General features: G+C 42.2%; 1 protein-coding gene across 2 annotated transcripts in view; it reads left to right on the top strand.

The window, feature by feature from the left end:
- Nucleotides 1–22,159, top strand: part of LOC137439698 (rho GTPase-activating protein 7) — a 91,357-nt gene that overhangs the window by 43,079 nt on the left and 26,119 nt on the right. For both annotated transcript variants that reach the window (XM_068135713.2, XM_078768422.1), the window contains exons 7-10: nt 1,399–2,600; nt 3,707–3,866; nt 8,324–8,654; nt 15,855–16,050. In XM_068135713.2, the coding sequence (XP_067991814.2) occupies nt 1,399–2,600; nt 3,707–3,866; nt 8,324–8,654; nt 15,855–16,050 (1,889 nt within the window). The remainder of the gene's footprint in view (nt 1–1,398; nt 2,601–3,706; nt 3,867–8,323; nt 8,655–15,854; nt 16,051–22,159) is intronic.

Raw genomic sequence — 22,159 nt, forward strand, 5'->3', positions numbered from 1 at the left:
AAGAGAGAGAGAAAATATGTGTCAAGATCCCGGACCAAGAGCGAGACAATATGCGACAAATCTCCACGTAGCCCAGGACGAGAGAGGGAAAATGGCGGGACGTGTCCCTTTTTTGCTCCAACGCTAGAATGTTCTCTCTAACCTTACCCGTGCTCCAATCAACGAGCGCCATCAAATCATCCCAACCAATCGTCCTTCGGGGCGTGTCCTCATGGCCACATTTGACGCCCATCGAGAAGATTCGAGCTGGGTGGTGACAATGGTAGTGTCCGGATCCAGTCGGCGATTGCATTATTTAATTTAGGCGCTGATGACATGGCTGGTGCTGTAAGTGTTATAAGAACAAAGGGAATACTACAGGGGCATTTACACACAGGAAATCTACCCTTATACCCTGACTAATTAGCATAGCTCCACCCCTCGCCATGGACACACAGAACGCTTACGCAGACATCCGGGCCTGACTTAATTCCAGGAAGGTTTCTCTTCGTGACATTTGAAGCACACTACTCTATACAATTCTATCTGGACTAAGGTATTTCATTACCTACCCCAATACACGTAACAGTATTCTAAGAATACCATCGAGTTTGTTTAATGTTTCACTGGTCATATGAATACATGGAAACAATCAAGATACACTCTCATTGCAAATGGATGCACGGATGGACAGGGAACCATTATTCAAAGACTGATGTAGGGATTTTTCTTGAAACCATCCCTGCATTGTTTACATACTTTTTGGCATACCATCCCTACATCGATTTACGTATTTTAAAATGTGTTTTTTATTACTTGTTTAATCCAAGATTGCGGCTCATGGAAGGGCGAGGTGACAGAGGGCAGAAAGGAAATGGATTTGTCAGTACGGCTCAGTGGGACCACAGGTGAACTCGAATAGTAATGGGATGAAGGATCATGAGAAAGGAGGGTTGGGAGGGTAGGAAATACAACAACCTAAAAGCAATAAGATTGGCTTAGGTAGGGTTAATGGGGTAGAAGATATTCATGATTAGGGATTGGGAATGGCATGAGATTGTGGTTGAAGATAGATTGAAGCCCTCAGCGTTCCCTCAGGAGGGAACAGCACAACCTCAGGAAGGCAGTTCCATAGATTTGAGAAAAGATGACCATAAGAGCGGAGATTGGCAGTCAGTCTGGAATTTAGGGTTCTATCTCGAGGAGAGAGTTACTGGAAGAACCTGTGCATCCAGGAGGAGCTGAGGAGAGTCGGAGGGTTGAGAGAGCTGATAGAGTTTGACCTGAAGAAAGGCGGTAAAATACAAACAACTTTACCAAACCCATCTGACAGTTCTGCTTTTTGGTGGTGGTTTGTTTTACAATTTAACCTACCCACTCCTCTCCCCTTCCCTCCCTCCTTGCTCATTCTCCTCACAGGCAGAGGAATCCTCTTCGTCTGAGGATGAGACATGTGCTATCAGCAAGAGATGGACCTACCAACGATCTAGCCGGCAATGGTCGCGGAAGGATAATGCCACTCACTTACCACCTCCTGATCTTGTGGTTATGCAGAGGCCTATTACTGCAGGCGATCTGTCGTCCCACACTATTTCAACATCACCCCTTAAAACAAAGTGCAACAACCAAGAAACCGAGAGAAAGCCATGTGGAAAGTCTGGAGATTTCAAAGTTGATGCTGTTGGACAAAGGTTAAACCAAGCGAGTAGGAACAATAATTTGGATGCCGGGAAACGTCGGGGGCTCATTTGGGAAATGCATGATCAGAACTGGCCAAGAAATGAGAGCCTTGCTGAAAATGGTGACAGGAAGCATTCCCATGGAAAACAAAGTAGATCAGGTATCAGCACTCATGAGGAGCTTCTCAGGAATGGCAACGGAAATGAAGGCCTTGCTTTTGGAATCAGCAATGGCATGAAAAATGTCTTCCGTTTTCCATCTTTTGCTGGCTTTGATTCCAACCTCATAGACAGCCGACAGAAGCAGAGCAACGGTGACTACAAACGTGATTCGAAGAGCAAATTTGCCACAGTTAGCGGAAGATCTTTGGCAGGGTCGAGCACACGGCCGGGTTTGCGCCTGCGTCTGCCCAGTGACTACAAGGCGGGAACCTTTCCTCGTGCCCTGTCTTTTGAAAGCATCACTGTAGTGAAGCCAGTGAAAGACAGCACGCCCGTAAAATGGACGGATGGAGCTGCTATTCAGAACCAGTCACAGGGCGACAACACGGATGAGGTCCGACCCGCTAGTGTATATGACAATGTTCCGGTGACGATGAGGTGCAGTGTTGAAAACCTGGTGTGCACTCCAGAGCAAGAGCAATGGACCCATGAACCAAAGACGAAGAGATTGTCTCGATCATGTCCATCTTCACCAGATTTGGGGCTTCCGCCAATTATCGATTACAATTGCAATCTGTCTCACTCACCACAAAAGAGCCTGTCTGGATTACCTACAATGCATCAGTCTCCAGATTACTCCAGGAAAACATTAGATGAAGGTCCAAAGGAGCTGTGGCAACTCGACGTCTGTGAGATTCAGCATGTCCAGAGACTGGCCTTACTGCAACTCACTGCAATCATGGAGACTCACAAAGCTCCCACCAAACACACTTGGAACTGGTAGGTTCTTCATTGAATGTCATTGCCATTTATGATAACATTTTGATGAAAGCAATTCAGTCGCACTTTGATTTATCTATAATTATTACAATACCAATATTCTTCTTCTTCTTTTGAATGTAGCACATAGCTGCGGGTAGCATTATTTGCTGGGGTAGCTGGAATTAGCTCGCCGACTCTTCGCTGCTGGCAGATGGATCTTCCGGATAAACATCCATCCGATGGACTTCCATCACAATAATCAGAATGACAGTTTACAGCTGGGCCCGAGAGTTCACCCTAGTCTAGACAGCAAAAAGGGGAGTGCATGTACCTCTAGGTCTAGGTTATCATGCCAGTCCTACAGCTAGAGACCTACCTAATTAAAATAGTTAATTAAAATAGTTCAAAGGCGTTTTTTTTGGAATGTTGTGTTTAATCAATTGAAACGCTGAAAAGGAAACATTCTTTTACAATTGAACCCAGCTTAACTCCAAATAAAACTATTTCCTGAAAGTTATTGAGGAACTTTTCAGAAGGAGATGCTCACCAGATTATCCTCAGTGTTTGGGGGGATTTATTTATTGTGTACGCAAACTGATGGAATTTTCAAATCTGGTACCAAATCCATGGGCCCAATACATCCTACCTCTAATGCGTTCCATTCCCCCGTCAGCTCCCAAGCTCCCTCATTTTGATGACCGGAGACAATTTGTGGATTTTTTTTTAACCTGGTACCCAAACCACATGCACAATACATCCTACCTCCCATCCGTTCCTTTTATACTCCTATCATTTCCCAAACTCCTTTGCTTTCGTGATCTCTTCTTCTTCAACACTTGTTTTGTTTTTAGCAGGATCTGAGGCTCATAGTAGAGTTGCCACACACACATCTCACAAACATGGATATACAGCCGAATACGTGAGACACAACACAGGACTGTAAGATGAGACAAACACAGCCACTGAGCTTGGGGGAAGAGCCATCACTTCATGAACCCTGCACTTACTTCACTGCCTCAACTTTTTCTGTGCTTTTCCTATTTCTCGATTTTATTCTTCACATTGAACCCAGCCAACCACTTGTGCTTACCTAATAAATGGATTGCCCCTTTGCGTGCGTGTAGGAAAGTTGTCGCGCGTTTGGCGAGATGCGTCCGCAATCCAGAGTTGCCCGCACGTGTGGTGTTTGGTGTATCCGTGGAGCGGTTGGCGAGGCACGATGGCTGCAGTTTACCACCTTCACTACGACATATCATAAAGCAACTTTCTGCACACTGCGACGTGGTGAGCATTTGTTCTCCAGTGACTTGTATCATAGATATAGATTTTCTGAATTGTCATGGATGTAGATTTTCTGAATTTTCATGGATATAGTTTTTCTAAATTTTCATAGATATAGATTTTTGGAATTTTCATGCTTATAGATTTTTCATGGATATAGATTTTCAGAATTTTCATGCTTATAGATTTTCTGAATTTTCATGCTTATAGATTTTCTGATTTTTCATGGATATAGATTTTCAGAATTTTCATGGAAATAGATTTTCAGAGTTTTCAGGGATATAGATTTCTTGAATTTAAATGGACATAGATTTTCTGAATTGTCATGGATATAGATTTTCGGAATTTTCATGGATATAGATTTTCTGAATTGTCATAGATATAGATTTTCCGAATTTCATGGATAGAGATTTTCTGAATTTTCAGGGATATAGATTTCCTGAATTTGAATGGATATAGATTTTCTGAATTGTCATGGATATAGATTTTCAGAATTTTCATGGATATAGATTTTCTGAATTATCATAGATATAGATTTTCCGAATTTTCATGGATATAGATTTTCTGAATTGTCATAGATATAGATTTTCCGAATTTTCATGGATATAGATTTTTGGAATTTTCATGGATATAGATTTTCAAAATTTTCATGGATATAGATTTTCTAAATTTTCATAGATATAGATTTTCTACATTTTCATAGATATAGATTTTTGGAATTTTCATGCTTATAGATTTTCTGAATTTTCATGGATATAGATTAACAGAATTTTCATGGAAATAGATTTTCTGAATTTTCATGGATATACATTTTCGGAATTTTCATGGATCTACATTTTCTGAATTTTCATGGATATACATTTTCTGAATTTTCATGGATCTACATTTTCTGAATTTTCATGGATCTACATTTTCTGAATTTTCATGGATATACATTTTCTGAATTTTCATGGATCTACGTTTTCTGAATTTTCATGGATCTACATTTTCTGAATTTTCATGGATCTACATTTTCTGAATTTTCATGGATCTACATTTTCTGAATTTTCATGGATATACATTTTCTGAATTTTCATGGATCTACATTTTCTGAATTTTCATGGATATACATTTTCTGAATTTTCATGGATATACATTTTCTGAATTTTCATGGATATACATTTTCTGAATTTTCATGGATCTACATTTTCTGAATTTTCATGGATCTACATTTTCTGAATTTTCATGGATCTACATTTTCTGAATTTTCATGGATATACATTTTCTGAATTTTCATGGATCTACATTTTCTGAATTTTCATGGATCTACATTTTCTGAATTTTCATGGATATACATTTTCTGAATTTTCATGGATCTACGTTTTCTGAATTTTCATGGATCTACATTTTCTGAATTTTCATGGATCTACATTTTCTGAATTTTCATGGATCTACATTTTCTGAATTTTCATGGATATACATTTTCTGAATTTTCATGGATCTACATTTTCTGAATTTTCATGGATATACATTTTCTGAATTTTCATGGATATACATTTTCTGAATTTTCATGGATATACATTTTCTGAATTTTCATGGATCTACATTTTCTGAATTTTCATGGATCTACATTTTCTGAATTTTCATGGATATACATTTTCTGAATTTTTATGGATATACATTTTCTGAATTTTCATGGATCTACATTTTCTGAATTTTCATGGATCTACATTTTATGAATTTTCATGGATATACATTTTCTGAATTTTCATGGATCTACATTTTATGAATTTTCATGGATATACATTTTCTGAATTTTCATGGATCTACATTTTCTGAATTTTCATGGATATACATTTTCTGAATTTTCATGGATCTACATTATCTGAATTTTCATGGATCTACATTTTCTGAATTTTCATGGATCTACATTTTCTGAATTTTCATGGATCTACATTTTCTGAATTTTCATGGATCTACATTTTCTGAATTTTCATGGATATACATTTTCTGAATTTTCATGGATATACATTTTCTGAATTTTCATGGATATACATTTTCTGAATTTTCATGGATGTACATTTTCTGAATTTTCATGGATCTACATTTTCTGAATTTTCATGGATCTACATTATCTGAATTTTCATGGATATACATTTTCTGAATTTTCATGGATCTACATTATCTGAATTTTCATGGATCTACATTTTCTGAATTTTCATGGATCTACATTTTCTGAATTTTCATGGATATACATTTTCTGAATTTTCATGGATCTACATTTTCTGAATTTTCATGGATATACATTTTCTGAATTTTCATGGATATACATTTTCTGAATTTTCATGGATATACATTTTCTGAATTTTCATGGATCTACATTTTCTGAATTTTCATGGATCTACATTTTCTGAATTTTCATGGATATACATTTTCTGAATTTTCATGGATATACATTTTCTGAATTTTTATGGATATACATTTTCTGAATTTTCATGGATCTACATTTTCTGAATTTTCATGGATCTACATTTTCTGAATTTTCATGGATATACATTTTCTGAATTTTCATGGATATACATTTTCTGAATTTTCATGGATCTACATTTTCTGAATTTTCATGGATCTACATTTTCTGAATTTTCATGGATCTACATTTTCTGAATTTTCATGGATCTACATTTTCTGAATTTTCATGGATCTACATTTTCTGAATTTTCATGGATCTACATTTTCTGAATTTTCATGGATATACATTTTCTGAATTTTCATGGATCTACATTTTCTGAATTTTCATGGATCTACATTTTCTGAATTTTCATGGATCTACATTTTCTGAATTTTCATGGATCTACATTTTCTGAATTTTCATGGATCTACATTTTCTGAATTTTCATGGATCTACATTTTCTGAATTTTCATGGATCTACATTTTCTGAATTTTCATGGATATACATTTTCTGAATTTTCATGGATATACATTTTCTGAATTTTCATGGATATACATTTTCTGAAAATCTATATTTTGGCTGAAATATAGATTTTTCTATTCTTTAATCAATGAAAATTTTCTCCACGCGTCGATCAATTTTCACACGTAAAATAATGTAAGTAATTGCTGCCCCATGTGGAAAGACGTTTTTTTTGTCACACCTGCTTTTATTATTCGTAGGAATAAATAGTCTATTTGAGCCTGGACACCTGCTCGGTGCTCAAAAGTTTATTGTACAAGTTGTGTTTAAACACCAAAGCACCATAACGTGACCAAATTACTGTTTAACTTTGTTCTTGGCCGTTCATTGACCACCTCACAGTTTATGAAAGCAATTATTAGTGCGAAGCTTTACCTGCCAGATTCTCGACCTGACTAAAACTGTTGGATTGGCGATTATCAGACAGGAAGTTGCATCGCAAAGTGTGCCGTCCCTCGGATGGACGTTAGGCTGGGTGTCCCATCCGCTAGCATGAGCTGAGCAACATTAAAGCTCCCACGGTGTCCGTGTATAGTATGTGAATTATCGCTGGCAACCTGAATAAATTAAATTACTGCCCAAATCACCTTCACTCGAACGTCACCGCCGAGCCAGCAGGTTTGCAAAAAAATTGGGCCAAATTCCCCCATCGAACCCCACACGAAGGGGAAACACTATCATGGCTGTTAAAGTAGTAGTAGTAGTAGTAGAAGTCGTAGTAGTCGTAGTTGTAGTAGTAGTAATAGTAGTAGTAGTAGTTGTAGTAGTAGTAGCAGTAGTAGTTGTTGTTGTTGTTGTTGTTGTTGTAGTAGTAGTCGTAGTTGTAGTAATATTAGCAGTAGTAGTATTAGTCGTAGTAGTCGTAGTAGTTGTAGTAGTAGTAGTAGTCGTAGTAGTAGTAGTAGTTGTTGTAGTAGTAGTAGTAGTAGTAGTAGTCGTCGTAGTCGTAGTAGTTGTAGTTGTAGTAGTTGTTGTAGTTGTAGTTATAGTAATAGTAGTATTAGTCGTAGTAGTCGTAGTAGTAGTAGCAGTAGTCGTAGTAGTAGTAGTAGTAGTAGTAGTAGTAGTCGTAGTCGTAGTCATAGTAGCAGTTGTAGTAGTAGTAGTAGTAGTAGTAGTAGTAGTAGTAGTAGTAGTAGCAGTTGTAGTAGTAGTAGTAGTAGTAGCAGTTGTAGTAGTAGTAGTAGTAGTAGTAGTAGTAGTAGTAGTAGTAGTAGTAGTCTGCATTAGCGATGGTGGATATTAGAGATCCCACAGTGTCCTTCGCGAAGAGTAGGTGAGCCATCGCCGGCATCCCGAACAAGTTACAAATTCCTGCCCTAACTACTGCTGGGAGAAAGATGGTGAACCGTGCAGCATGACCCCAGGGCAAAAACTGCTTTGGCAGAACCAGCAATCTGGAGTGGGTGCAGAAAGTGAAATATAAAAGCCAAAAGTAAATACTCCACAGTATTTTGTCACAAGAGTGAGTAAGTTTATTCACACAAACGATGTTCTTTGTTTTCTCAGGAGGGTCTGTTTCGCAAGAGCGGTTCCCAGCTTCGAATTCAAACACTGCGAGAAAAAGTGGAGCTCGCGGGCCCAGTGGGGTTGCCCCAACTAGTGGCCTCACAAACCCATTTGGAGCCTCAAGACCCCGACGCAGTTGATGAAAACTTTGAAGACGCGATGTCGTCTCTCCATGATCAAGAAAACAAAAGTTGTGACGATTCTGGCCTTTGTGTTCGGTCGAATCTGCTCCGCAACACCCCGTGCCCGCACAGCCTCGCTGACCTTCTGAAGTGTTTCCTGAGGGAGCTTCCTTTACCCCTCGTGCCCCCCAAGCTCTTCCTCTCATCCGGTAACGCAGTTCGCGAATCGCGATCACACATTGGGGGACATCGGCTTGTGAAAGTGAATAAACTGCGTAATGCGCAGATAAATTGGCATGCAGGTTTTACCCACCATTAACGAGTTTGCGATGCAGGGAGCAGCGTTGCCGGTCATCGTCCCATCGGTTGCATTGTTGCGAAGGCATGGAAGTGCTGCTGATGCTGTGCTCCTGCACAGACGAGCACACGCTTTAGGGTTTGTTTAAACTTGCCCACTCTTTGCGAAAGACACCGTGAGATCATCAACGAAAGACACCCCATCATTTGGAAACCTGGTCAATGAGAACCTATTCTACAACCTGATTAGTTACTACAACTAACCAATAACATATAGTATTTCACCCCAACAATGCGGTATGTATCAGGGGCAGAAGTAACCTGTGCCGGGCACATTGAATCCCTGCACTTGTGTCATGGCGTGTTTCTGCCCATGAAGGGAAAACTGCTTTGGGGATTGGGGATGGAGCTGCATAGAAATCAAAGGGAAGCGCAAAGCTCCCCTCCCTTTATATAAGGGATCGTTTCTCTGCAGCTTTTACATGGGGACTGAAAATACGTTTCTCAGCTTCGACTGGACGAAATCGGCTGCAAATTTCAGAAGTAAATGATTTGTACATTGAGGTAATATGTTCCAAATTTCAGCAACGTCTGTTTCCACATTCTTGAGTTTTATTTGGAAAACCCTCGAAATCACGTTGGTGTCCGTCCGTCCGTCCGCCCAAAATGTGTTGGCGCTCATATCTCAAGGACTATACATTGAAAGTAGCGGAAACTTGGAATATACATCGGCCAATAGATCTAGTTAATGGCTTTCAAAACAATTCCACCTAAATGCCATAGTTTTTGCTTTAAAAATACAGGAAATAAATATATAAATATAAATAAATAAATAAATATAAATATATAAATATATATAAATAAATAAATATATATACACACTTTATAACTCTTCAAAATATTGTTACACAAATCTAGCATGCTGGCCCAATTGCCTAATGGATAAAGCATCATAGTTAGGCAGTTAAGAGGAAGCATCGTTCATTTTTTCAGGAAAGCACCAAATTTGGCACAGATGTAGTATGGACCTATACAATTGTTTTCCTGAGGGGCGCCCAAAAATTCAGAAAATTCAAAAAATCCCAAAAAAAGTCCTGGATGCCGTGAAAAAGGGGAGAAAACGGGTATTGATTCGAACTGTAGATTCTGATATTGTGGTCTTGGCAATAGCACACTACTTTACCTACCAGTCACACGGTGTGGAGGAACTCTGGATTGCCATTGGCACTGGTAAAAGCTACCGCTACCTTGCCATCCATAAAATTGCCACCGGCCTTGGCCGCAGGAAGTCCGAGTCTTTGCCATTATTTCATGCCTTCACTGGTTGCGACACAGTGTCATCTTTTGCCCAAATTGGGGAAAAGACAGCCTGGAAGGCTTGGGAGGCATACCCCAGCATCACGCAGACCTTTCATGCTCTCGCTTATAGGCCATCTGTGGACGCTATTACTATGGAACTACAGAGCAGAGAAAGATATGTTGCCATCGTCTATGACCGGACTACCGAGATGAAGACAGTGAATGACATGCGCCGACACTTGTTCACGAAGGCAAGAACAATTGATCACATTCCCCCAACAGCAGACGCCTTCGAACAACACCTAAAACGTGCATGTTTTCAGGCTCGACACGTACGGAGTCAGGCACTTGTGCCCTACCCAGAACTTCCATCACCAGCTGATTGGGGCTGGATGAAAACAGGAACTTCTTGGACACCGATTTGGACCACAATACCACTGATACAGGAGGCATGTTCAGAGCTTACAAGCTGCCATTGTAAGTCGGCCTGTAAAGGCAACTGTAAATGCTCCAGGGCAAATCTGCCCTGCACATCACTGTGTGACTGCGATGGACAGTGCTTGTAGTACTACGCGTCTGTGCGAGAGCCTCCACCTTTCAAGTACCCACAATGTTTTAAGTTAAAACTGTAACTGTGTGTAACTTTGATTAATTAATACCATTCCATTGTTATCAGAGACCAATAAAACAATGTGTATCACTTGGAATTGAAATTTTACCTAAAATACTATGAGAGATTCAAGGAAAATGGAAACACCATGGCGGCCATCTTGAAATTATAGATGATGGATGCCAATCTTTATGCAATTGATCCCATTGGATTCAGAGACCATGAAAACATGGGGTAAGACACTGGAACTGTGGTGTTATCGCTCATAGTATAGAAGTTATTGAGGGAAATAGGTCACAGAGGGCGGTCATGTTGAAATTCAATATGGCGGCCACCAGGGGTTCTGAATTTTTGGGCGCCCCTCAGGAAAACAATTGTTTTGGTCCATACTACATCTGTGCCAAATTTGGTGCTTTCCTGAAAAAATGAACGATACGCCCTATTTTTCGGTCTTAACTGCCTAAGTATCAGACTCCTCAAGCTGGGGATTGTGGGTTCGAATCCCGTCTGGGTTGAATATTTTTCCCCCTTACTTTTTGAAGTCTTTTACATCGTCTTAAATAATGAGCAAACAAACATCTTGTACAATGAGCAAATGCGTTTTGTTCATATTTAAAACGTAATTGTTCTTAAACCTGAATTTCAGCGTCATTATGAGTATTGCACCACATCAAATTGCTTATTGTATGGAAATCAAGGGAAGCGCTTTGCGCCCCTTCCTTTTTTTGGGACGGTTTCTCTGTACGCAACTGTAACATGAGGACTGCAAATTCGTTTCTCGGCTTCTACTGGTATATTGTATACTCTAGTAATGCTCTCGAAAAGTTCACATAAAGGGGCGCCCCACATCTGGCAAATAAAATACATTTACCTCATCATGCAACTGCATGAATCAAATTGGCGCCCCTATATATGAACTTTTCTAGAGCATTCCTTGGTTCCTCCTAAGAACACAAGGGTAGTCCAGCATGCACACGAGATTTTTTGAATGTCCCTTATTTTGTATTGTTTGGCATTTTCTACAAGCTATGAAATGTCCCTTCTTTTCTATACTTTGCCACATGGCTCATAACCTTATGTAAAGGACCCTTTGCTATGCCCCTGGCATTTTATCAAAATATTTCATCAACGACAAGTAGTTTTTATGCCTCTGCTGACAAAGTCGCTGGACGCATTATGTTTTCAGGTTGTCTGTCCGTCTGTCCGTCCGTCTGTGATTGGTTTTCATTACTGTGATAACTTGAGAACGGCTGAAGAGATCTTCATCAAACTTGGTGCTGAAACTGATTAGATTTTGGGGTCATGCGGTCAAAAGCCAAAGGTCAGCGGTCATGTTAGGTAAAAATCCTGTTATCGTGATAACTTGTGGTCCAGTGATGGGATTCTGACCAAAGTTGGTACAAGTATGTATTATGATGCTGTGATTAACTTATTTGATTTGGGGGTCAAGATGTCAAAGGTCAAAATCTGTAATAGGTTTATAACTTGAGAACAGCTGAAGGGCTCTAATTCAAACTTGCTACTGTATGTACAATGATGTAAATATTAACTGATTAGATTTTCAGGTCAAGAGGTCAAAGGTCAAATGTCAGACATCCCAACAGGTAAAAATTATATTACCAGGCTAACTTGTGAACCAGTCATGGGATTTTCACCAAACTTGGTATAATTTTACATTATGGTGCTTCGATAAACTGATTCCATTTTAGGGTCGAGAGGTCAAAGGTTAGAGTTCCTGGTAAGTAAAAATTATGTTGCTGCAACAGCTTGTGAACCAGTGATGGGATTTTGAACAAGCTTGGTTTTAAGAATATATGATGCAAATAGGAACTGATTGGATTATGGCATCATGAGGTCAAAGATCAGAGGTCACGTCAGGTAAAAATGTGATAACTTGAGAACATGACCCCACTTGTGATAACTTTTCAGTTGTCTTACCCTTCCTCCGGTCCATGGTACACGGAATCTTGTGGTGAGGTAGTTGCCCTGAAACAACTTGCCTTTGCCTCTTGGATGGCAAATCCAACTGAAGGCAATCACAGTTCCTTCCACCAAGCTCGGAACAAGTGTGTGTCTACCCTCAGGAGTGCCAGGAAGCACTATCTCTCCACACTCAAGATTGAGCTCTCAAACCTGTCTCCTTCCTCCAAATCCTGGTGGCATCTGGTCAAATTCGTTTCTGGTGTTTGTTCCCCCTCCATCCCCTCCCTTACCTCAAATGGCTACACAGTTGACACCGCACGTGACAAAGCCGAATGCCGCAACTCTGTGTTTGCCTCAAAATCTTGTGTCCCAAACCCATCTCTCTCTGTTCCCACCTTTCCCAGTCGAACCCAACTGCTCCTGCACTCTGTGTCCTTCTCTCCTGACAAGGTGGAGAAGTTTTTGTCAAACCTCGACTCTGATTCTGCAACTGGACCAGACGGCATCAGCCCACGGGTCCTAAAATCCTGCTCCTCCGCTCTATCTCACCCTCTCTCTGTTCTTTTCACCCTCTCTTTTGCTCAAGGTCATCTGCCAGCATCTTGGAAATCAGCAAACATGACCGCTTTACACAAAAAGGTGCAAAAACAGATCCTTGCAACTACAGACCAATCAGCCTGCTTCCAATTATCAGCAAAGTCATGGAATCCATCATTGCTTCGGATATCAAATCCTTCCTCTTCTCCAATGGCTTGATCTCTGATCATCAATTTGGATTCAGACCAGGTCATTCTACTCTGGACATGTTGCTTCTGCTGTCTCAACAATGGATGGAGGGAGGTCCTCAATGCCAAACAGGAAATCAGAGCTGTCTCACTTGAGATATCACGTGCCTTCAATAGGGTCTGGCACCCAGCTCTGCTCACCAAACTCTCCTCCTATGGTATCCATGGAAATCTCCACTCATGGCTTGCGGACTTCCTCTCTGGTCGTAGGCAACGTGTGGCCCTGAATGGATTTCTCTCATCTCCCCTTCCTGTTCTGGCTTGAGTTCCCCAAGGTAGTGTTCTGGACCCTGTGCTATTTCTGGTCTTCATCAATGATCTCTCCGACTCTCTGGAAAATCCTCTCTATCTCTTTGCTGATGACTCCACTATCTGCCGTTCCATTCCTCATCCCTCAGATCGGCAGTCTGCAGCCTCCTCACTCTCTGCAGACCTGGACAAAATCACAGACTGGTTAAACAAGTGGAACATGTCTTTCAATCCTGACAAATCTCACACTCTTACAATGTCTCTCTGAAAGGACCGACTGGAAAACCCTCCCATCTACTTTCCCAACAATCCTCTCCAAGATTTCTGTCGCTCAAGCTTTTGGGTCTCACTATCTGCCATGATCTTTCTTGGGAAAACCACATTTCCAAGCTAGCCTCGAAAGCCAGTCGCCGACTGGGCATCCTCCGTCGTGCGAAGTCCTTCCTTGGCACATTTGAGCTCCTTACCACATACAAGGCTTTTATCCGCAGCTCAATGGAATACTGTTCCCCCCTCTGGGCTGGTGCTTCTGCCTCACACCTAGCTCGGCTTCACGCTGTTGAAACCAAAGCTTTAAAAATCATTGGAATCTCCTGTGATGAAGCTAACTCCGAGGGCCTTTCACTCACTCACCGCAGGCAGGTTGGTGGTCTTTCTGTCTTCTACGGACACCTCTCCGGCCTTGCTCCCCCATCTCTCTCTGTGCTCTGTCCCCCCAATATTCCTTCAGGTCGCACAAGATCTGCCTGCAACCCTCTTATGGTTAAACTGCCAAAATCTAGGCTCTCTGCTCACCTTCACTCTTTCATTCCCCTTTTCTCCCGCCTCTGGAACAAACTCCCCCACTCCCTTCAATCCCACTCCTCCCTCCAGGTCTTTAAAACAGCTGTTCACCACCATCTCCGGCCTTGCTCCCCCTCTCCGGCCTTGCTCCCCCAGCTCTCTCTGTGCTCTGTCCCCCAAATATTCCTACAGGTCGCACAAGATCTGCCTGCAACCCTCTTATGGTTAAACTGCCAAAATCTAGGCTCTCTGCTCACCTTCACTCTTTCATTCCCCTTTTCTCCCGCCTCTGGAACAAACTCCCACACTCACTTCAATCACACTCCTCCCTCCAGGTCTTCAAAACAGCTGTTCACCACCATCTCTTATCTTCCCCCATCCAAAACCTTGATCTTTTCTACCCCCACTAATTCACCCCAGATCCACCTTGTTTGAAATTCCAACTTCTTTCCTGGAAGTCTTGGCAGTGTCCATATGTTTTATACCTCTCCCACCCCCCCCCCTTCCCATGCCTTCCCCCCAAAGCCCTCTCCCTCCCACAGTTCTCTCGATGTCTCCATGTCTCTCGGTCCCTGCTCTCAAATGTTGTGTTTGTGTCCTTCCCCCTCTCTCCCCATCTTGTCTACCGCTCCCGATGTTATTTGTTTTGTGTGTCTGTTTGTCTTTCTGTGTGATTAATGTTCGCTCTTTCACGAGCCTCGATGTTGTATACAAAAAAACAAACAAAAAACAAACAAAAAAAAAATCTCTTATCTTCCCCCATCCAAAACCTTGATCTTTTCTACCCCCGTTAATTCACCCCAGATCCACTTTTTTGAAATACCGACTTCTTTCCTGGAAGTTCTAGCAGTGCCCATGTGGTTTTTTTTTTTTAACCTCTCCCACCCCCCACCCCCCTTCCCATGCCTCCTCCCCCCAAGCCCTCTCCCTCCCACAGATCTCCCGATGTCCCTGCTCTCCATCTTGTTCTCCCTCTTCCTTTATCATATGTTTTATGTGTCACTTTGTCTTTTTGTGATCAATGTTAGCTCTTACACGAGCCTCGATCTTGTATACAAAAAAAACAAAAAAAAAACAATGGCGGTACACGGGACACCCAGCTTAATGTCCATGTGAGGGATGGCACACGCAATGACGAATCCACCTACCTGCGAACTACCAAGATGGCAGTTTATTGCTCGGACGAGATTCATACTCAGGCTAGACGGCTTAGAGACGAGTGTGCATACGTAGTATGTCGATGTGATTCGACCATGGCACAGTCGTGATGGTCAAATGAAGGACCACACTCTTTCCAAGTAACCTTGTATTTTCGTATTGATATGGATGGAGATAAAGTGATGGATCAAGCAACATGGATTTATTCATAGCAACATTCCTAATCATTCTTGTTCATGATGCAAAATAAGTTGTTTGCAGTTGAAGTTGGTGCTGCCAATACAATTGACCTTTTTCACTTTCAGCCAGAGGGACTTCTTTGCAACTTGCCTTGCTGTTGCTGCCCGACGTGGCTCGAGAGGCCTTGCAATCGGTGCTGGCCCTACTGGGTGCCGTGGCAAAATCTCCGCACAGCCGCATGACACCGCACAGCCTGGCACTTTGCTTGGCACCGTCGCTCTGCCACCTGCACCGGGATCTGCCCGCTCGAGCACCCAAACAGTGAGACAAGATCTCATGTGACACACAACATTGGCTTATTGATGGTCGTGCCTATTTGCATTTTAATTGTCTACGATGTTAAGAGTAAGGACCATTAAAACATTGAGAGTGGCTCCACAGCTCAGTCGATAGAGCACTTCCCATTTTAATGATGTTTCGTTTGGCTTTGAATCTCAATGGGGTATAATCTTACTATAATTCACCAAATGTCTGTCTGTCTGTCTGTCTGTCTGTCCCAGGTACCGCAAAAACGGCTGAATCGATCGCAACGAAATTTTGGGTGGGTAATCCTGGGACCCCGGCCTGGGACCCCCTATATTGTTTTTCCATGTTTTCCCAATTTTCCCAATTTCCAATTTTTCCAATTTTCCAGTTTCCCCAAACCCGCTGGAGTAAAAAAGGCTATATTGTTTTTCAATTTTTTCCAATTTTCCAATTTTTCAAATTTTTCAAATTTTCCCAATTTCCAATTTTTCCAATTTTCCAGTTTCCCCAAACCCGCTGGAGTAAAAAAGGCTATATTGTTTTTCAATTTTTTCCAATTTTCCAATTTTTCCAATTTTCCAGTTTTTCCAAACCCCCTGGAGTAAAATAGGCTATATTGTTTTTCAATTTTTTCCAATTTTCCAATTTTTCAAATTTTTCAAATTTTCCCAATTTCCAATTTTTCCAATTTTCCAGTTTCCCCAAACCCGCTGGAGTAAAAAAGGCTATATTGTTTTTCAATTTTTTCCAATTTTCCAATTTTTCCAATTTTCCAGTTTTTCCAAACCCCCTGGAGTAAAATAGGCTATATTGTTTTTCAATTTTTTCCAATTTTCCAATTTTTCAAATTTTTCAAATTTTCCCAATTTCCAATTTTTCCAATTTTCCAGTTTCCCCAAACCCGCTGGAGTAAAAAAGGCTATATTGTTTTTCAATTTTTTCCAATTTTCCAAATTTTCCAATTTTTCAATTTTCCAGTTTTTCCAAACACGATGGAATAATATTTACCGATATGAACAGTGATGTGGCTTTTATTGAAATTCTACAAATACTGTTTAGATTTTGATGATTTGCGTGTGATGTGATTTAACGGATGTTTATATAAATCGTTAAAAAAAAAAAGCCTTCAATTCCTGATATTTTGCCTTTTCATTTGGGCCTCCCAATTGAAGCCCCGCCCATAGGGCGGGTACCGTTGCTAGTTTAACAAACCCCTTCGGCCTCCATTCTCGTGTAGTGCCCACTGGTGGTGCTGCCTCTTGCAGCACACCTTCCTACAGATGGGAATGCAAAGTCCGCCGGCCTATCTGCATTTAGGATGCTCGCGTTAAAGATCCCACAGCGTCGTTTGAAAAAGCAGGGCATTGCGTGTCTGCACCCTGAGCCAATTGCCTGGTTGGGATTACCTGTATAATTGGCATGACCTGCAGTTGTTGAGAATTCTGGGATGCAAGTATATAACATATGCGATGGACAAAATGACCTATAACTATCTTGTTATTTTTTTTGTTGATATATATTTTTATTTTCATCCAAGAGATCATAACTGGTGATCAACAAACACTGATCAAGGGGCTTTACATATCTTATTGTCATTTCCTCATTCTTTGATATGTGCACTGCCAGTGTTTTTTTTTTGTTTGTTTTTTGTTTTTTTTTGTATACAAGATCGAGGCTCGTGAAAGAGCGAACATTAATCACACAGAAAGACAAACCGACACATAAAACATATAACATCGGGAGCGGTAGACAAGATGGGGAGAGAGGGGGAAGGACACAAACACAACATTTGAGAGCAGGGACCGAGAGACATGGAGACATCGAGAGATCTGAGAGAGGGCGAGGGCTTTGGGGGGGGGGGGGGGGCATGGGAAGGGGGCGGTGGGAGAGGTATAAAACATATGGACACTGCCAGGACTTCCAGGAAAGAAGTTGGAATTTCAAACAAGGTGGATCTGGGGTGAATTAGCGGGGGTAGAAAAGATCAAGGTTTTGGATGGGGGAAGATAAGAGATGGTGGTGAACAGCTGTTTTAAAGACCTGGAGGGAGGAGTGGGATTGAAGGGAGTGAGGGAGTTTGTTCCAGAGGCGGGAGAAAAGAGGAATGAAAGAGTGAAGGTGAGCAGAGAGCCGAGATTTCGGCAGTTTAACCATCAGAGGGTTGCTGGCAGATCTTGTGCGACCTGTAGGAATATTTGGGGGACAGAGCACAGAGAGAGCTGGGGGTGCAAGGCCGGAGAGGAGTCGGTAGAAGACAGAAAGACCACCTACCTGCCTGCGGTGAGTGAGTGAAAGGCCCTCAGAGATAGCTTCATCGCGGGAGATTCCAATAATTCTGAAAGCTTTGGTTTCAACAGCGTGAAGCCGAGCTAGGTGTGAGGCAGGAGCACCGGCCCATAGGGGAGAACAGTATTCCATTGAGCTGCGGATGAAAGCCTTGTATGTGGTGAGGAGCTCAGGTGTGCCGAGGAAGGACTTCGCACGACGGAGGATGCCCAGTCGGCGACTGGCTTTGGAGGCCAGCTTGGAAATGTGGTTTTCCCAAGAAAGATCATGGCAGATAGTGAGACCCAAAATCTTGAGCGACAGAACTTCTTGGAGAGGATTGTTGAGAAAGTAGATGGGAGGGTTGTCCAGTCGATCTTTTCGGAGAGACATAGTAAGAGTGTGAGATTTGTCAGGATTGAAAGACATGTTCCACTTGTTTAACCAGTCTGTGATTTTGTCCAGGTCTTCAGAGAGTGAGGAGGCAGCAGACTGCCGATCTGAGGGAAGAGGCATGGAGCGGCAGAGAGTGGAGTCATCAGCAAAGAGATAGAGAGGATTTTCGAGAGAGTCAGAGAGATCATTGATGAAGACCAGAAAAAGCACGGGGCCCAGAACACTGCCTTGGGGAACTCCAGCCTGAACAGGAAGAGGAGATGAGAGAAACCCATTCAGGGCCACACGTTGACGACGACTAGAGAGGAAGTCCGCCAGCCATGCGTGGAGATTTCCATGGATACCAAAGGAGGAGAGTTTGGTGAGCAGAGCGGGGTGCCAGACCGTGTCGAAGGCACGTGATATGTCGAGGGAGACAGCTCTAATTTCCTGTTTGGCATTTAGGACCTCCATCCATTTTTGGGACAGCAGAAGCAGCATGTCCAGAGTAGAGTGACCTGGTCTGAAACCAAATTGATGATCAGAGATCAAGCCATTGGAGAAGAGGAAAGATTTCATATCCGAAGCAATGATGGATTCCATGACTTTGCTGATAATTGGGAGAAGGCTGATTGGTCTGTAGTTGCTAGGATCTGTTTTTGCACCTTTTTTGTGCAAAGCGGTGATGTTGGCTGATTTCCAAGCAGATGGCAGTTGACCTTGAGCAAAAGAGAGGGTGAAGAGAACAGAGAGAGGGTGAGATAGAGCAGCAGAGCAGGATTTTAGGACCCGTGGGCTGATGCCGTCGGGTCCAGTTGCAGAATCAGAGTCGAGGGTTGACAGAAACTTTTCCACCTTGTCAGGAGGAAAGGACACGGAGTCCAGGAGCAGCAGGGTACGACTGGGTATGGTGGGTACAGAGAGGGATGGGTTTGGGACACAAGATTTAGAGGCAAACACAGAGTTGAGGCATTCAGCTTTTTCACGTGCGGAGTCAGCTGTGTAGCCGTTTGAGGTAAGGGAGGGGATGGAGGGGGAACAAACACCAGAAACGGATTTGACCAGACGCCACCAGGATTTGGAAGAGGGAGACAGATAAGAGAGTTCGGTCTTGAGAACGGAGAGATATTGTTTCCTGGCTCTCCTGAGGGTGGACACACACTTGTTTCGGGCTTTGTGAAAGGAAATGAGATTTCCTTCCGTTGGATTTGCTTTCCAGGAGACGAAGGCAAGTTGTTTCTGGGCAACAGCCTCACCACAAGATTCCATGTACCATGGACGGGAGGAAGGGTATGACAACTGAAGACGAGATGGGATAAATCTGTGCATGAGAGAGAGCAATTTACTTTGGAAGAATTCCCAGGATGAGTTGATGTCAGAGGCGGTAGAGATGGGAGACCAGTCCAGATGATTGATGGCTGCTTGAAGACCGTGCCAGTTGGCCTGAGTGAAATGCCAGACTCGTCGACGCTGAGCAGGCTCCCTGAGGATGGTCAGAGAGATGTCCACTTTAACAAGGACATGATCAGATGATCCGATCGGAGCAGAAGAAGAGCAGCAGACATTTTCAGGGAAGTTAGTCATAACCAAGTCCAGAAGAGAAGATGTTCCGTTGACTGAGATCCGGGTCGGGAAATTGACAGATTGTGTCAGTCCCAGTGAGTCGCAGAAGTCCTTTGCTGAGGAGCCATGGCTGGTGAGAGAGGTACCCACACCCAGCCAACTGGCATGATGACAGTTGAAATCACCACATATGAGGAAGAGAGAGTTGGGATGAGTAGATAGAAGTTGGTCCATATCATCAGTGTTGTTCCGAGGGTTTAATTGATTAATTCGTATGCGGCCTGCGTTGCATCATTTTCTGGGGCACCTGATGCAATGCCCCATATCACCAGTCAGCTGGTACTCATCTTGCCGACCTCGGAAGGATGTCAGGCTGAATCAACCCACCTGGTGTTAATTCAATGGAACTATATGGGGCTCAAACTCACCTTAACTGTTCAATCAACAACAGGCTTTTCTGAGGATTGCTTGTCGTTGATGAATTATTGGATTTGCAGGAAAAGTTTAATTGCGAAATTAATGCAAATATTTGACTCTATAAACTGTTTAAGGTCAAATTAGAACATTCGCATGATGAATTTATTTATTTTTTGAGCTGTTGAAGTCATTCCATACGACAAGCCACGTAAATTTATTGCTCTGACGACTTAAAAGCAACGAAATGGTAAAGGATTTTTTGAGGCCTTTTAGCGCATTCCCATCGAAGTACTTGGTTTTTGGTGATGCTGGGATCCCAGGTTCATCTATCCCAGGTCCCAGGTTCCATGTTCCAGCTTCTCTAGAACTTACGTAAAGTTCACTGATCTTTGCCCTGCCTCTCACAAAGATATGTGCAAGCTCTTCCACAAGCCATAGACACAATGTGTATCAAGCACATAGTACTTTTTCACCGGAAGGCACCATGAACCCTCGTCTCGCACCAGAATTGCTGCGAGGTTTCTGACCAATAGGGGGCGCCCGATTCAAGCATCCTGAAGCAACATTGCACAGTTTATGATGATTTTTAGCAGCCGGGAAACACCATTTTTACAGTTAAAAGGTGCTTCTGGTTTAAGCTGAAGTGGGCAGAGCCTGTGAAAGACTGAACTTAAAAAATTGGCTGGTTCACCTGTGGGCTGCAGGTAGCAGCTGACGCTGCTTCTTTGCAGTGGGCGATACGGTATGTCTCTTTCACAGGTTCTTCGGACTTCAGGCTGAGGCTAAAGCTGGAAGTGCTTTTGTAACTGCAAAAAAAGAAATAAATATCCAAACAGTCTGAGCATTAGACTATTAGAGGAAGCATCATTGTGATACTTTATTACCCTGCGCTTGCAAAGCAAAAAGCGGGGCTAAGCATTCGTGTGCATACGTGTGTCATGTGCCGTGTCTGCATTTATAAAAGTAATTTTCTCGGCAACCGTTGGTCCGATTGACATGAAATTTTCACCACAGGAGGGCCTCCTTCTGTAGAATATTTAATTATTATTATGACGTAATAGGTGACGTATACAGGCGTCATCTTGGAAAAAATTCGCAACTCCATATCTCTGAAACCACTCCATGGAAAAAAATTGAGACCTGCCTCATTGTCAACTACTCCCGATGGGGAATAAGATATGTTAATGATGATGTCATCGGTGCCTTCGTTATGACGTCATAATTCGACAAATACAACACTTATCCTTCTGATCATTATTTTAAAAAAATCAGCAACTGTTGGTGTGATGGACACGAAATTTTCACCATAGGAGCACCTCCTCCTTTCGAATGTTTTAATGATAATCATGACGTCATAGGTCATGTGGTACAGGCGCCATCTTGGAAAATCCGAAAAATGTTGCACCTCTATATATCTCCAAAACCGCTGCATGGAAAAAATTGAAACATGGCTCATTGTAAAGAGCTCCATATGGGGACTAGGTGTTGTTAACGATGACGTCAT

Source organism: Myxine glutinosa, chromosome 14 (genome assembly GCF_964187855.1).
Source record: "Myxine glutinosa chromosome 14, kmMyxGlut1.1, whole genome shotgun sequence".
Lineage (NCBI taxonomy): Eukaryota > Metazoa > Chordata > Myxini > Myxiniformes > Myxinidae > Myxine > Myxine glutinosa.